This window comes from Mobula hypostoma, chromosome 9, assembly GCF_963921235.1.
Source record: "Mobula hypostoma chromosome 9, sMobHyp1.1, whole genome shotgun sequence".
Taxonomy (NCBI): Eukaryota; Metazoa; Chordata; class Chondrichthyes; order Myliobatiformes; family Myliobatidae; genus Mobula; species Mobula hypostoma.
Genome location: NC_086105.1, coordinates 24,433,180 through 24,450,452, shown reverse-complemented (window position 1 = coordinate 24,450,452; position 17,273 = coordinate 24,433,180). Strand labels below are relative to the sequence as shown.

Sequence of the window (17,273 nt, the reverse complement as noted above, 5' to 3'; positions counted from 1 at the left end):
AAATAATAAATAATACCACAAAATCAAATACAAAGTTAAGTATTTTGAAGGGTAAAAATAATTGAGTTTTTGAACTAACAACATATCTTATCCCAAGCCTAATATATGGCTAGATGTTCTATTTACTGAAATATTTAAATACATTTTTAAATGCTATTGGCTTTTGAAAGTGAACACATCATAAAATTCTCCTGTTATAAATCCCATCCCAATGACTTCTGACTTCATAATAGCAAAGAGCAGACTACAATTACAGGCTGACCATTCAACAGAACAAAGTCATCCTGGCTGAAAATATCAAGTAGGGATGATGAGACATACTGGATGCCAATAATGCTCTGCTTCTGTAACACCTACACGAGAATACATGTAAATTTAATTTAATGAAAATGCCATGCTAAATGCATAAATTTATGATCAGTTTGCACAACTGTCTTGTTAGCTTTTGTAAATCCCAGCTTTCACCACCACCCTCAACAAAAAACTAATATGCAAAAGCTGCAATGAAATCGAAACCACACAATTAAGCCAAAAATAAACAAATATATACTATTTTATCACGAATCTCTTTCAAATGAATCCTACCAGCAGACCATAAGAGACTGAAGACAAGTGCAAATGAAGGAACTTAGAATAATGGAAGGATTACAGAAAAAGGGCAGGTGAATGCTGTGATTTGCTTTGCCCTGCAGCATGTTGAGTTTAAGCACAGTAGCAGATAGCTAAGCTTAGCAGACAGACACTGGCTGCAATTGCTGAACTTACTTTGCCCTTGTCAAAGTTCTGGATGATGGTAAGATGGAGGATCTCCTTGCGCTGCCACTCAGTCTGCATTGGGTAATGAAGGAATTCTCGCAGTGGCCTTTCTGACCACTCCAAGAGCTCATCATACAATAGCAGAGTGTATGCAGCTTCTGCAATAGAGAATAGAGTTGAACAAATATCAACAATGGGAAACCATGAGTGAACTTACAAAAAATACACTTCATAATATTAAATTAAGTTAATGAAGGTTGTAATATTGATGAGTTTTGTCAGTTAGGTGGGAAATTCGTTGCTTTTGCATTTTTAATTTACTGGGTACAGGAGGGTACATCATGGGTACAGACAGACTGACTTATAAAAATGGCCTGTAAGAAAATGAATTATTTTTTAAAATACAGTATCTAAATTGCTTATGTTAATATATGCTAGTTAATATACGCACAGGATGTTTATTTAGCTCATAAGCTCTGCAGACTTTGCCCATGAGAAAGATCAGGGCATTATTACACCAATCCAAAAATGTAAAGAACTGGAGGTAATCGGAGAATCAGTGCTCTTCAGGGAGACATGCCCAAGAACTATCCCACTTCACTCCATGAATACAAGGTTAATAACCTCATCATGAATTACAGGTTGCCAGCATGTGAAAATGGTTTTAGAGAAAATAGTATAGTGCACAAAAAAAATGTAGCAAACCTTCAAAATTTCAAATTTATTTCCAAATGCGCCATAGAAAATGCTGCAAATATCAATAAGGTCTAAAAACATCAGAATAAATACGGATTATTTTCTAATTTATTTGCTTTAATGGGACCTAATCAATGGACTGGTTGTTATTTGCTAAGGACTCTACTATCTTTGTAATTCACCAGTGAATTTAAAATCTTCGTATCAATAAATTAATTCAACTGTAACCAAATTATGTAATAGAGTGCCTTCTCAATGGACTAAAACTAAAAATGTGTCACTCTGTCATCTGTAGTCTTTAGTCCCTTCTTCCAGTCAAGCTCTGTGCTTTTCATAGATGATATAACTTTACCCATTTTCTCCCTCTCAGTTATGTCCATGGAAACACCAATACTGCACACATTCTCATCCTATGACATCACCATTTTCAGTTCAAATTTCTTGGCCCGAATAACAAGTGCCTGGATCTAACCCATCTACATAATGTATGCAACCAGTATAATAACTTTCACCCATCTTGATTCCTTGCAACAAGTAGATGGCAGTTTACTCCACCCTCTGTGCCATGCCACATTCACAAGGCCCTTTGGTGAGTCCATCACTATATGCCCTGCCCCACCTAGTACATTTCTAGAAATTCCTCCTCTACTTTCTCTGCTCTTCTTGTCACATGCTCTTCAAGTTCATTTGTTGCCTTGCCTGCCTCTGTACCAGTGCACTTTCAGTCACATTAATTGCCGACTTGTGCTATTTAATTTTATATTCTGATGCCACCCAATTTTACACTTTCCCTGCAACAATGGCTGGTTATTTTTGAAAGTACAATCCCCTTTCCTGACTGCTTTAGCAAGCTGAGGCTGACAATGCAAAAACTTCATTGGAGGTGGGATGGGATGGTAGGGCTACCACCAGGCGAGGAGAGAATCTCTGTAATGTCTGGGATGCAGTGGACCAGCAGAATTTAATGGCAAGAAGTCAGCCTCATCAATTTTCTACCTGTCAGTTAATGAAATTGACAAGGAGCATATGTCCAGAGATGCTGGAAGGAGTGTATGGGAAAGATGAGGGTTTGACAAGATGATAAGTCGTCATGGAATGGAGGGAGCAATCAGCGTGGCAATTGAAAAGGTCAATGGGGGTTACTGGAGGGAGGGTACTGAGGTTATTTGAGGGATATGCCTGAGAGGCCATAGCAGCATTAAGAGAAAAATGGCAAATGGTTGTATTCATAAGGATCCTGAGGGAGGTTAAAAAACTCAAATAATGAAACGGACTATTCTGTTTCATAAAGTTTGTTTATGTTAAAGCTACAATTCTCAACAGTGGGACCGGCATATCAAAAATTCTGATCAGGAAAAGTAGTAACACCTGCTTACTCAGTGGATTGACAACACATTTAGCACATTGAACTTTTTTGGAGAGTAAGCATCAATGCTTTCATCTTCCAATGGGCTGTTGAGAAATTCTGCTTCCAAGTTTGTAACAAGAATGCTTATTTCCACCTCTGCAACTAACAATTCCTGCCTTCATTTCACCCCATTGAAAGCTTTCTTCCATATCTTTCTTTCCTCCATGTTTAGTATCTCCAGAGAATTTTACCTTTCCTAGAACTTTGCTGCCTTTACTCCATCACACATTTTTGACATGCAAATTGAAGATCAGCTTCCAGTTCACCTGCCCTCAACTGGCTGCCCTGAATAATTTAAATCTCAGTAATTTTGCTTTGGACAAGATTCCATCATCATTGTAGGTGGAGCTTCAGCTGCATTTCAGGGAAGGATCTGTCACTGCCTCAGATATCAACTCCGATATAATTCAAGCTCACCAAATGCAACTTTTAAACGAAGCCAGCTCCATTACAATAATGGAAAATAACAATGATTTTAATTTAAACACCACCCTTAACCCAAGAAGAAAACAGGCCATTTCAGTTCAAAACTCCATGAACAATATTTATTCTATGTAAAATGCAGCATCAATATTCTCTGCTGGAGTCTATGATCTTAAAAAATAATTACATTTTCCCCTTAACCTTGAAGTTATACATCTGAATTTTCTGTACAAAGAAATGGAGATATGCCTTCAAAGTTAAGCAATAACATACCTGTGAAATTTTGTGCCTTTAAATGCAAATCATACAGCTTATGTATGTAACGGATGTACATTTCTTCTTTATTAATTTCTGTCTTATAAAAATTCTGAAAGTAAATGTGAAATCAGTTACAAGCACATCTTACTTTGAAAAGTTTATAAAAGAATCTAACAGAAACATACACCCAAGAATCTACAAAGTCCAACAAACTATCTTCCTTTCATTACTGTTCTCATTTTCGTCAAACAAAATGTTGGAAACATAGATACCAATTTAGTCAAAATATTAACATGTCATTAAAACTCTATACATCCTAGTGATCTTCTTGCTCAAGTCTAACTGGAAACAATGATCAATGTGATATTCTGAGAGGCTTCAATAGTCATTAAAAATGGGAGAATGGCAGCATTTCACATTTGGGCCATCCAACACTCTAGAATGTATCTGTCTGTTCAGATAAAAATATCAAAATAAAACTAATGTAAAGAATATTAAGAGATGCATCTTCCACTACAATTTACCAGCCCTTTCACTAGTACAAGCAATTCCCAGGTTACATAAGGGTTCTATTTTTGAGAACTGTCCCTATGCTAATTTTTCTACAAATCAGAAACATCCCATTTCCATAGTAACCCACATATTGTTCAACATACACTTGCTATAATTTGTTTATTCCATTGAAAAAAATTGCCCTTACACTACCTATAATTAACCTAATGGAATATACATTTGGTGGCCATTTTATTAAGTACACCTGCACGTTAATGCAAATGTCTAATCAGCCAATTACGTGGCAACAATTCAACACATAAAAGCATGCAGATATGATCAAGAGGTTCAGTTGTTGTTCAGACCAAACATCAGAATGGGGAAAAAATGTGATCCAAGGGACTTTGACTGTGGAATGATTGTTGGTGCTAGATGGGGTGCATTGGTTATCTCAGAAACTGCTGATCTCCTGGAATTTCCCACATACATCAGTTGCTACAGTTTACAGAGAATGGTGCAAAAACAAACCAGAAAAACATGCAGTGAGTGGTAGTTCTGTGGGTGAAAACACCTCGTTAATGAGCAAGGTTAGTTGAGAATGGCCAGATTGGTTCAAGCTGACAAAAAGGCAACAGTAACTCAAATAACCATATGTTACAACAGTGTTGTGCAGAAGAACATCTCTGAATGCACATGTCAAATCTTGAAATGGATGGACTATAGCAGTAGAAGACTCACCGGGTTCCACTCCTGTACCTAATAAAGTGGTCTCTTAGTGTGCACTGCTTACTATTAATATTACTAGCTTGAAAAATGCTTTAAATATGTTTGGGACAATTTGTGTAAAGTGGAATTATCATGTCAAAACTTCCATAACCTGGAGTGCCGCTGTACCCAATGTAAAACTGTAGTCCTCCCCATATCTCATAGTCATGAGATCTGGAACATTATTTATAACTTCTATCGCTCTCAACCGACAAAATCCAGGTCAATAGATATAACCTCAAATCCTTGAGTGGTTGTTGAAATGAGCACCAATAGGTTTGCTATGAGAAACTGCTGTGATTTTGCTAAAAATTTTGATTATGAAAAAAGGCATAAACTAAGTACAACTGTAAATTGCAATCCTGAGCTTTAAAAAAATACATAAAAGAAATTTATCAAAAATAAATACATTCATTGTTATGAATTGATGCTTGATTGCTTGTGAATGTGGGGATGGGAAGAAAAAGGCAAGTACGTCTTTCTGTTGTCATGGGTTGTGATATCTTTGTAGATACAGTTAAAATGTGGGGGAAAGATGATAATTCTCCACAGCAGCACCAGTAAGGAACAGATTAAAGTTTCCTCTACATGCAACACAAGCACAGCGTTAATGCTGGCTTTTACATGTCCCAAAGAAAAGTGCTGCAAATAAAGGAAGCTGAGGTAAAAAAAATTTTTAAATGCTACGTTTGTAGATACACTGTTAAAGTCAGGGAGAATTTGTGAAGAAACAGAATCATTGTTCCATGTTAATAAGACCATAAGACATAGAAGCAGAATTAGGTCATTTGGCCCATCGAGTCTGCTTCACCATTCCATCATGGCTGATCCTTTTATCCAATGACAGTGCATTGAAGATGGGGAAAAGCAGAAAAAAATCAAATTGTAAATTCCCAAGAAAGGAAGTTGGACAAACTTGTTTCACTTCTAACTTTCCTCAGTTCTGATAAAAGGTCATTGATCTTCGATGTTAGTTCAGTTTCTCTCTCCAGAGATGCTGCTCCATCCGTAAAGCATTTCTTTCCAATACTGCTAACTGCCCTGACCAGATTATTTGACATTGGTGCACAGATGTACAAGTGTGCGTGCAGAAGGAAGATCCACTTCAGAAAGGATAATTGTAACCTGCAGAGAGGTAATACTTTCATCCCACCAATATTGAAAATGAAGTTGTTCCAATAGAGAGCCATGCTGGATTAAGCAAATGTAAGCCAAGGGTAACTCACTAAAGAAGGTTCACAGATTGGTGCAAAGGAAAAGACACGTTAGTAGATCTTATGCCTTTTATATGGTTAAGGATTTTCCTTTATCCTTATCCTGCAGATTTATTGTTGTGGGCCCATACTACTACTTCCTCAAAACAGCAGGATGCAAATAGTTTGAGGATCATAAAAATCTAGGAATAACACATTTTAAAAAATTTCAACCAGGTTTTCAGCTAGCTGATTTCCAAACCACACATTTTCCTTCAGATAAAACTTCCAACAGTCACCTGGACAACACCATCCATTCTGGAGGTGGGACAGACCGGTGGCTTGAAAATTCACAACGAATGCCAGATTTGCAACCAAGAGAACCCTGAAGTTTAAAGTGTTCACGGGTTCTCATTTGAATTCAACAAACCAAGAAGAGCGACTGTAGGATGGGATATGCCTCCTGAGCAAGCAGAAACTGCAGCATTATCACAGCTGGGCATCATTGGCATTCAACAGTTATGAAAAACACTTTTCATTTTTGTAGCATTTCCCTAATCCCCTCTAGATCAATATCAGGTCTGACAGGCAGTTTTCTCCGTGCACTAGCTACATATGAAACATCATTTTCTTCACTGAGGCAAGCCAGCACACCACAGCTTGGTATTATCCTGTATAATGCTGGTGTGAACAGAAATTCAGTTGTGCAGAGGATGTTCATTAAATCTCTTTACAGGTAACCATGTTGATATTCCTTGGAGGGAAAAAAGTCTAGTCCACTAAATTGAAAAAGGAATCAAAAGTACAAGTGTCCTTCAACATTCAATAATGTTGGTAGACAGCCATTATACACAAAATATATTCATTCCAGATTGAGCAGTGCAATTAAAAAGATACTGACCAACAGGCTAACTGTACAGCCAATCTTTTTGCCATCCACCTCCGCCACTTTCATGCAGTCCCTGCAAATGGAAAACAATTACAATTTATTCACATTACCAATGTTCCCTGCAGCTTTTAGCATACTAAGAGGACATTCACACTGATAAGGAAAATTGTTATGTGTTTGGTAAAAATATGCATCTATAACACTTTACACTTAAAAAAAAAGTGTCAAGTATGTTTTTCTAACTGCACACTAGGTATTTATAAAATACTGCAAGAATCCATGAGACAGATAGGTAGGGGTGATATACTCAAAAGAACTGCACGAATCTCAGCTCCTGCGCATTATTATGAATACACAAGTTAAGACTAAATTGCTGCTTAAGTATTATTTTAAAAAAACAATTTTATTATTTCTTAGAATTTTGAACCTGCAGAGGAAATAAAAGCTATCAGATCTTACCTGTAATCCAGCAACCTTTCCATTAGGCGAGTTACAGTAGCTACTAGAGAAATACCACTTTCTCGCCAGGTTTCTCTCTCAATTTTTTTCAGCAGGCTGCAGATAGAAAGGAATTTGTCAGTGTTCTGACCTGGTTTATCCAAAACAAGTGCAATGCTACCACGAGCCCAGAATCACATTTCGCTGATGTCTCACATTACACAGTAATAATTATTTCTGTAATAGGTTATACAGTACCACTTAATTTGTATTTCACTAGTTATATTGCATCACAATAAAACCAGCAAAAATATAATTATAGCAATATCTTACCTAGGGTAAGGCCCAAAAAGTGGTATTCTAGATCCAGGAAGCATTGGCAAAACAAATGAATTTGTACATTATCCATGAAAGAAGCAATAGCGACAGATTCTCCTCAGCAGCAGTCTGCGTCAAAAGTATGTTGTCATGGCTACAACCTTCTTTGCTTATTTTGCCATTATAACTGGCTCGCTTTTTTTAAAAAAGTAAAATTAGCATAATTGCTATGGGAAAAGTAAATATGCAGTAGGAATATACCACTCCTATATGGCTGACATGAACATTTACTTTAACTATTCATTAAATACAATTCTACCAAATCACAGTCTAGCAACTGTTAAGGAATCAACATTAATCTTAGAAATTCCTCTTGCTAAAGGCAAATTTACTTTTAAAATGTTTGACACAAACTCTACAGTAATTTAAATAATTGTTTTATTATTCAGCTTATATTTGATGATTAAAATACCCCATATTTTCATCTTATTATCAGAAAATATTTAATATTGGGCATTATGTAAGAGATGACATACTTTTTTCAAATTGTAAACACAGTAGGAATACAGTGAATCTGTGAATTAATGAAAATTAGCTATTTATTTCTCCTTTCTGGTATATTTTCTAAAAAAGCTCTTGACAAAATTAATATCCTTGGATAAATATTAAATGCAACATGCAAATAAATGGCAAAACTTTCATATATTGTTCACAAATTCTTGTTAGAAACAAAAACATTCAACTTAAGCACAAAGATTGTTTCTTCATGACCTGAGTTGCTGATCACTGCAAGCAATATTTAAAGACCCAATTTTAAATCTGCCCACTCAAGACAAATAAGGCAAGGTAAGTGTTAAAGAAACAACAAAGTGATTTCTGCTCCTTTCCAACCTGCTTCTCCTATTGCTATCCCACATTTGGCTGAGCTGCTTGCAATTTGGAAAGCAGGCATGTGGTCGTCTTTCAGAGTTCAGAATGCATACTCCTTTCCCGCCCCCTCAAACAACATCCACTGTATTGCTAACACATCAACTGGGACAGACAGTCACCCAGCAGCAACCTGCAGAAGAACATTACAGAGGCACTATTAAATGGGGCACTCAACTGCGTGTAATTGGATCACAGGATTTGTGTGCCATTGTGCATTTTGGCTTGACGGGAAGTCCCAAGCTTCAGTACTGTTCATCTTTTTTTAAATCTCATTTCCTTCCAGAAGCTCCAGCTTGTTATAACAAATCCTACTGCTGAATTTGGATAGACAAACAGCTAAAGCAGTAAAGTGAACGTGAATATCCAATCCAAATGGAAGTCTGAAGATGAGGTCAGATGCTTGAAGGAGACTATACCTATCACATGCACAGCACATGGTTGTAGTGGCTAAAGCAGGCAGCTTACCACCAATTCCTGCAGGACAGTTAGGGAATGACAATGACAACAAGGCCCACATCCTGGGATTGAATATAGCTAATAACAGAGACCTTGAAGTTATTTCAAACAACTTCCCACTTTTTGAAGTTGCTATGCAGTTGTGCTTACTTGCACTAAAGCAATTTTGCATGCAATTCCAAGTGCTTTAGCACACTAGACCTCAGATTTTAATTAGCATTTAAATGGGTCCCCAGTCACCATTTTCGGCCATAAAGCTACCCTGGACCATGTCCACAGCAGAGCAACAAATTAAATTTTTACGTCTCGAGTCTCCTACAAGCAGATTGAGAAGACTGTGACTTGGGTCTCTCAAAGCACAATAGCCCAGTCAGACACACGGTTCAGGTCACAGAAGATCACAGATTTTGGTGCACAAATAATTCACGTTTACTGTGGCTCTTTAAGTAGCACAGTTTCTGGGAACAGAGCTAGTAAAACTCTGAGTGAACAAAAATTATCATTTTTCAGACCAGTGAGCAGAAAAAGGAACAGCACTTAGGAATATATATCGTCTTCATCCAGCTCTGTGACCACCTGTGGCATCAAGCACATTTTCAAAAGTCTCCCGGGGCTGCTCTGCTATTGATTGAGGTTACTTACACTTGCAGTATCCTCTCATTAGGATCATTCTAGGCTGCTGCTGCTGATCTCTGCCACACCTCACAGTTTGCAGCTCGTCGGAATAGGAAGGTCAGTCAAATTCAATATCATCTCATCTACTTGTCCTTCAGCCCAAGAGAGGGTGCTTGCTTGTACTCAGCGAGTGGATATTGAAGAAACTTGGTTCACAGAGTCAATGAGAATTGATGATATAGAAGACGACCACTCAGCGGCCTGCGCTAATCAAGAAGGAGTTTCGGGTCCTAATCCCACCTTTCAGCACTGAGCCTTAAGCCCTGCTGGTCATGACTCCTCTAGTGCAAAGGGAACTGCATAGAGGTTGGCACTGGGGCACTAGAAAACCAGATACAACCTCTGTAAATAAGGCAGGCCACTATTCTATTAATACTTAAACACAAAAGACACTCAAACAAATTTCAGCACAACAAGGGTCCAGTGTGTTGGCGCGTGGCCAAGTGGTTAAGGCATCGGTCTAGTGATCTGAAGGTCACTAGTTTGAGCCTCAGCTGAGGCAGCGTGTTGTGTCCTTGAGCAAGGCATTTAACCACACATTGCTCTGCGACAACACCGGTCCCAAGCTGTATCGGCCCTAGTGCCCTTCCCTTGGACAACATCGGTGGCGTGGAGAGGGGAGACTTGCAGCACGGGCAACTGCCAGTCTTCCATACAACCTTGCCCAGGCCTGCGCCCTGGAAACCTTCCAAGATGCAAACCCATGGTCTCACGAGACTAACAGATGCCTATAAGGGTCCAGTAGAGAAGGCAGGGCAAGGGTCTAGGGAACAAGCTGCCCACGAAAGCGGCAGAGAAAGGAAAAATTACAACATTTAAAAGACATTTGGACAGCTATCATGGCTTAAAAGTTTGGAGTGAGTTGGGCCAAACACAGGCAAATGGGACTAGTTTAGTCAGCACAGACAAGTTGGGTCAAAGGGTCTGTTTCTATGCTGGATAATGACCAGCACTATGACCACTATGACAATGACCAACCCAGTTGCGTTCCATTTATTTCTTACCAATGGCAGCCCATTAGACCAACAGTTTCTAAGAACAAGCTTGCTACTTGCACCTCGGCCTGCCACCCACAGCCACTGCTCCATTAATAGTTAAACACAAGCCCTTCATCTTGTGTGTGGAGTTGTACCAAAGGGGAAATAAAAGTTTTCCAGGCAAGCTGGTTCTGACCCAGTAAAACAATTTCACAATATTAAATGCAATATCAAATCATCAGTTTTCTTTAACTTGCATCTTATGATACAGGAAACAGCCCTTCCATCCACCAAAGCCATTGAGCTTCCAGCCATTAACCTACAGTAAGAGTAATTTATAGCATCCAATTTAACCGGCCAGTGTGTCTTTGCAATGTGGGAGGAAACCAGAGCAGCCAGAGGAAACTTACATCATCACAGGGAGTGAAGGGTAAACTCCACACAGACAACACCCAAGGTCAGTATTGAATCGGAATTATAGGGCAGCAGCACTAACCGCTGAGCCACTATACCACCCATTGGACAGCTGGCTAAGCCACAGTCTCTCAAGGCTTAACAAGTATCAAAGCAGTTAGATACTTGATCTATCAGTGTTTGATATTCAAAAACAATTTAAAAAAACAACCATACCAGGAAGGATTTAAACATTTTAAAAATTAAAATAAATTATAAAACATCATACTTCCTCTTCTCCCTTGCAGCTACATACTCCTCTCCCTTCCCCATTATGGGTAGGTTTGCTGTTTCTGCTCTGAGTCTAACCAATTGTGAACATTGCAGCCAATGATTCAGGCCTGTTATTTCCCTACATGAAGATGTCTTAAACCCTACTGTGCAAATGAACCAGCTTCCCAGCAACTTTAGTAAAACCTGGTGGATACTTGCTGTTGGACACAAAAAACATCAAGGGTCCCAATTTCCTGACCAACAAGCCCAGGAGAACTTGGCTGCAATGTGCTACCCCAGCTGGCTTGTTCAGAATCATGCTGAGTACTAGGTCAAAGGGTGGAGAGGTAGCATGCATTTCATCACGGCTGAAGGATGCCACTCTCAGAATAGAACCGTAGTAGGCCAATGATTCCTGAGGCTGCTCTTGTCATTCATCCCAGCTGATCCTGCACCTCAATCACTTCCCTGGTGTTTCAATTTATTTATGTTGAAAAATCTATCAATCTCCATCTCAAACACATAACATTTGTGTGTCCTCAGCCCACTAATGCAGAAAAATCCAAAGGCTTACATTCCACCCTGTAAATAAATCATTCATTTGTCCTCAATAGCTGACCTCTTATTCCGGAATGATCTGCCCTAATTCTGCACTCCATCCCATTGGTTCATGTTAGAGTTTTGTACACCTCAGTAAAGACACTTCTCAATTCCGAAATTCCTCTCCTTCTCTTTGTAAAACAAGATCCTCATTTCATGAATCAATCTAACTGATCCACCTTTCACTAACTCCAATGCAAACACATCTTCCTTTGGCTCCAAGACCAAAAGTACAAACTAATCCAGGTGGGTCTCATCAAGGCCAGTGCTCCTGCAGCAGGATTCCCTCAGCTTTGTAGGGCAACCAGTTTCCAATAAAGACCAGCTTTGCTAATTGTTTGCTACACCTGCGCATTTACTCTCAGCATTCCTAAAACCGTACACCAAGATACCCCTGAATATTAACATTTTAAAGTTTAAAAGTAAACTTCTTATCAAAGTACATTTATGTCACCATGTACAACCCTGAGTTTCATTTTCTTGCGGGCATACTCAGTAAATCCAAGAATCATGATAGAATCAATGAAAGACAGCATCAACAGGGCAGACAAGCAACCAACGTGCAAAAAAAAACAGTGCAAATACAAAAGAGATAATTATTATTATTATTAAGCAATAGAGAACAGAAGATGAAGAGTCCTTGAAAGTGAGTCCATAGTTCAGTGATGGTGCAAGTGAAGTTGAATCAAGTTATCCCCACTGATTCAATAGCCTGATGGTTGAGGGGTAATAACTGTTCCTGAAGCTGGTAGTGAGTCCTGAGGCTCCTGTACCTTCTTCCTGATGGCAGCAGTGAGAAGAGAGCATGACCTGGGTGGTGGTGGGGGTCCTCCTAATTTTGACTTTGCTTTCTTTGGGAAACAACATACTTTCCCACATTATACTCCACCTTCATGTCCACTCATTAAACTTGCTTATGTACTGCTGCATGTATTCTTTATTTTCTTTACAGAAGATTTCTCCTCCAGATTTGCATTAGCAACAAACTTGGATAGGTTACACTCTGTCTTTTTATCTGGGTCATTAATATAAATTGCAAATAACTAAGGGCCCAGTGCTGATTCCTGTGGCAACCCACTATTTACAGCTTGCCAAACTCAGATTGTAAATGGAACAAAATGCCAAGTTTGGAAATGACTTCAAACAAAACTGTCAAGTACCAAAGGGTCATATCTTAGTAAAAGGCCAGCTTAAAGTTGATGTGAGAGAATTTCTTCACAGAGTGATTAACTCATCAAATCAGAGAATAAGGTCATTGAATAATTACAGCACAGGAGAGGCCATTTGGCTACTCAGCTTCATACTAGTTTTTGTAGAACAAAACCCATTAGTCCCATTCCCCTGTGCTCTCCCCATTGCCTTGTAAATTGCTTCTCTTCATATTCTTAACTCAGTCCCTTTTGAAAACCTACAGATAAATGGAGCAAGATTAGCAGAGACAGCCAGAGGCAGGCAGTGAGTTTCAGATCACAACAAATATCTTCACCAAGAAGCTTTCTCTCTCATCTCCCCTGTATCTTCACTTTAAATTTATGGCTCCTGCTCCTATCTGTATTTACCCTGTTTAAAACCTGAAATCATCTTCTATTCCTCAATCAGATTTCCTCTTAGCTATATTTACTTCAGGTACAAAAGTGGCAATTTCTCTAGTGTAATCATTCGATGAAAATCCCTCTTCTCTCTGAAACCCTTCAGTAAATCTTTCTTGCCCCTCACTGAGCTCTTCACATCTTTTTCTTAGATAAGGTGACTAGAATTGATATAATTATTGCTATATGTATTTTACACAAGTTCACATCCTGGGTTCTGTACTTTATTCCTCTACTTATGAATTCCAAGATCAAGCTTCATTAACTACAGTCTCAAACATTTATGTATTCATCCAGGTTGTCAAGTTTTCTAAATTCCTGTAGACCTAACCTTTCCTCATTGTTTCTCTCAAGGTGCATTACTTTATATTTGCTCCACTATGCTTTGTTTGCCATCTGCCTGACCCTTCCCGTCAGCTTATGTCCTCACAGAGTCCACTACTATGCTCCAACCTGTTTAGCACACCTCCAGAGTAACGCCAACTCTTTATCCATTTCCGTAGTTGCTGGCTGACCTGTTGAATTCCTCCAGCATTTTGTATGTGTTACTCTGGATTACCAGCATCTGCAGAATCTCTTGTATTTACCACACCTCTATCTGTAAGTCTACAGAGTCCGTGCTGCACACAATAGCCAAGTCACTAAATAGGTGAGGTAGTTCAAAGATGAGGGGCAGGGGTGATGGAGGTCGGGAGAAATCTGGAATAATTTAAATTATCAATTAAAATGCCTTAACGGGGCTATTGTAAGTAATTTTTAGATAGGTCAATTAAATGGCTTTTCTAATCCATATTAGCACACGAGCTTGTCAAATCAGTGCACAAAAGAAAACCCATAGCTATTTGGAGCTCTGCACAGTAGTGTGGGAGAGATGAATAAACATCTGCTGTGAATGTACAAAATAACTCTTACTGGGTAAATTTGCAGCAGATGTGCAGCAGCACCAGCAGAGTATGATAGAAGAAAACACCCCTGCAAAAGATTGTGAGAGGTGGAGAACAGAATATGTACCTGGTTGTGGAATTGGTGTAGGTGGCAGAAAATTACATGATTTACAGGATAAGGATGGGATGCAAAAATCACAATGCAAAAACAATCCAAGAAAAAGGGAAAGGATAATGTTTTGGTGCATGGACTCTGAAGCAAGATGAGTGCAGATATTTCAGGGTATTGCAGATTAGTAATAAGTGTCTGTGAAAAATAAATCAACCGTTAGCTATTAAGAGCATGAAATTCAGAAAAATAAAAAGAAAAAAAAATCAGGCCGTAACATTTAGAGATTGATAGCAATTCAAAGCAGAGTTGATCATTACCAAAATCTCCAGCAGCAAATGGCACAATATAGCTGTCAATGAAGTATGTGATTGTACTGAAGAGAGTGCCGAGGAAATTGTGAAGAACATTGCCTGGATAACTTCAGTGAAGGGGAATGAGTTTGGAAAGGCTGAACTATTTTCCCTGGAGCAATGGAAATGAAGCAGTGATTTGACAGAAGTATATAAGACCATGAGAGGTACAGATAGGGTAGATGGTCATAAAAATCTGTCATAAAGGCACAGGTTTGAAGGGGTTTAAAGTGAATCTGACCAGTAAAATTTTATCCCCTCCCCCCTTGCATACAATGATTAATATCTGGATCATGTTGCCTAGAAAGGTGACTGAATCCGAGACAGTCAATATGTTTCAAAGGTGTTTATACAGGCATTTAAATATGCGAGGCACAGAAGGATATGTTCCTAATGTGGGAAAATGGGATTAGTCCAGATGGGCAAAAATGGTCAGTATGGATGAAATTGGCTGATGGTCCTGTTTCTGTGTTCTGTGAGTGTATAACCCTCTAAAAAGAGGAGAGAAGAACCTCTTCTAAAGATGTTTTTTGAATTGTGAAGAAAACTGCCATAACAAAAAAAAAGTCAGTAAAACAGGTATTATGTTTTTTGAAACTACACATACAAGTAATAGCATAGAACAGGAATAACTGCTTCAAATGTTAATCAATAATTATTGAAATCTGATTGGCTAATTTTACACTTAACTGATATTACAACCTCCTATCTTCACCACCTCTTTCTAAAATGCCTTCCTGCACAGGTGTTAACACCGTGGGGAGAACTATCTTTTCTCCAAAATGTCTTCCTCCACACAGTGGTGATGCTGCTCCCTACGGTTAACACGGAGGTGATGGTGCTCCCTACACAGTTAACACGGTGGTGATGCTGCTCCCCACGGTTAACACGGTGGTGATGCTGCTCCCCATGGTTAACACGGAGGTGATGGTGCTCCCCATGGTTAACACGGAGGTGATGGTGCTCCCTACAGTTAACATTGTGGGGAGCACCATCACCACCTTGTGATTTTCTCCTCTGTGTTAGTGTGAAGAAGGCGCATCCATTTTTTAGCTCCCTCAAGTTGGAGCTGCTCTGAGAGCACTGGAAACAAGTTGTCCAGTCTTAACCACTGGTAGCAGATGGGAATAGAATCAGATTTATTATCACTAACATATGTCATAAAATTTGTTGTTTTGTGCCAGTGGTACTGTGCAAGACATAAATATTACTACAAACCACTAAATAAGTAAGTAATGCAAAAGTGGAATAGTGAGGTAGTATTCATGGACCATCCAGAAATCAGATGGTGAAGAGGAAGAAGCTGTTCTTAAAACATTCAGTGTGGGTCTTTAGGCTCCTGTACTGCCTGCCCAATGGTACCAATGAGAAGGCAAATCCCAGGTTGTGAGTGTGAGTGTATTTAATGATGGATTGATGAGGTGCTTTATCGAGCAGCTTTATATTTTGAAGTCTAATGTAATGAAGCTCGATCTCCTTGCCATTTTTATATATTCATGGCCACAGTCTTTAACTCCTAAAATTCTCATTTCAGCTGAAAATGTCCATTAATGAAGCCAAGGTGCTACTGACTGGTGAATCTGCAGTAGTGCTTCCTCAGCACCTACAGAAGTAACCTGAGTTATATATAGCTAAGCTCTAAGAATAAGAGCTGACAATACAGTTCAGACGCAGAGAGCTCTAAAAGAAATATGGAGAGATTGAATCTTGTTGTTTCCATATGACCTGAAAGGGACGTAGGGTCTGTACCTGAAGGATGCCTCCAGATCATCCAGCTTGCATTAAGTTTGGGCCACCTCCTTTATATCATTGGCATCTACCATGTAAAAGGGAAGTGGCCACACTTATTTGAGCAGTAAGTGGGTAGATTTTTCCACATTGTATTACCTCCCCCATTTCCAATTCCAAACCTCCTCCCGAGCCTAACCTTCAGGCATCTGCTAGAAGGACACTTCTTGGTTGAAATGCGTAAGGTGCCCAGAGGTGCCAGAATGTTCAAATGGGTATTAACTCTTCATGAACTAAACAGTAGTTATCTATAATTTGTGTTTATTTCCCCGTCGTGAATTTAAATATTCTGCTCATTTGCCTTATAAATATAGAAGTGTGTTAGGGTTAGTGTAATCTCTCAAATGACACTGAGCAATTATTTTGCACAGCAAGGTGACCGGGAGAAGTACAAGGAATGTAAGTGCCAATCCAGATTATATAACACCCCTGATAACAGACTGCACAAAATCAACAGCTGCCGAAACTTACGGGATGTGGTCCACTTGCAGGAAAGTATGAAGACCTTTGAAAAAGGGACTGGTATGAATATATTGATTGCATTGAGAAGGCTCAAAATAAAAATTGAAAATCCAGCAACGGAGTTTGGGAAAATGCATCGTCTCGGATA

General features: G+C 39.0%; 1 protein-coding gene across 6 annotated transcripts in view; it reads right to left on the bottom strand.

Annotated features, from left to right (window-relative positions):
• The window catches only part of dock4 (dedicator of cytokinesis 4), a 366,243-nt gene that overhangs the window by 81,180 nt on the left and 267,790 nt on the right, over positions 1-17,273 (bottom strand). For all 6 annotated transcript variants that reach the window (XM_063057889.1, XM_063057890.1, XM_063057892.1 and 3 more), the window contains exons 33-36: positions 7,340-7,435; positions 6,893-6,953; positions 3,557-3,650; positions 766-914 (exon numbers count right to left, since the gene is read on the bottom strand). In XM_063057889.1, coding sequence (XP_062913959.1) covers positions 766-914; positions 3,557-3,650; positions 6,893-6,953; positions 7,340-7,435 — 400 coding nt within the window. The remainder of the gene's footprint in view (positions 1-765; positions 915-3,556; positions 3,651-6,892; positions 6,954-7,339; positions 7,436-17,273) is intronic.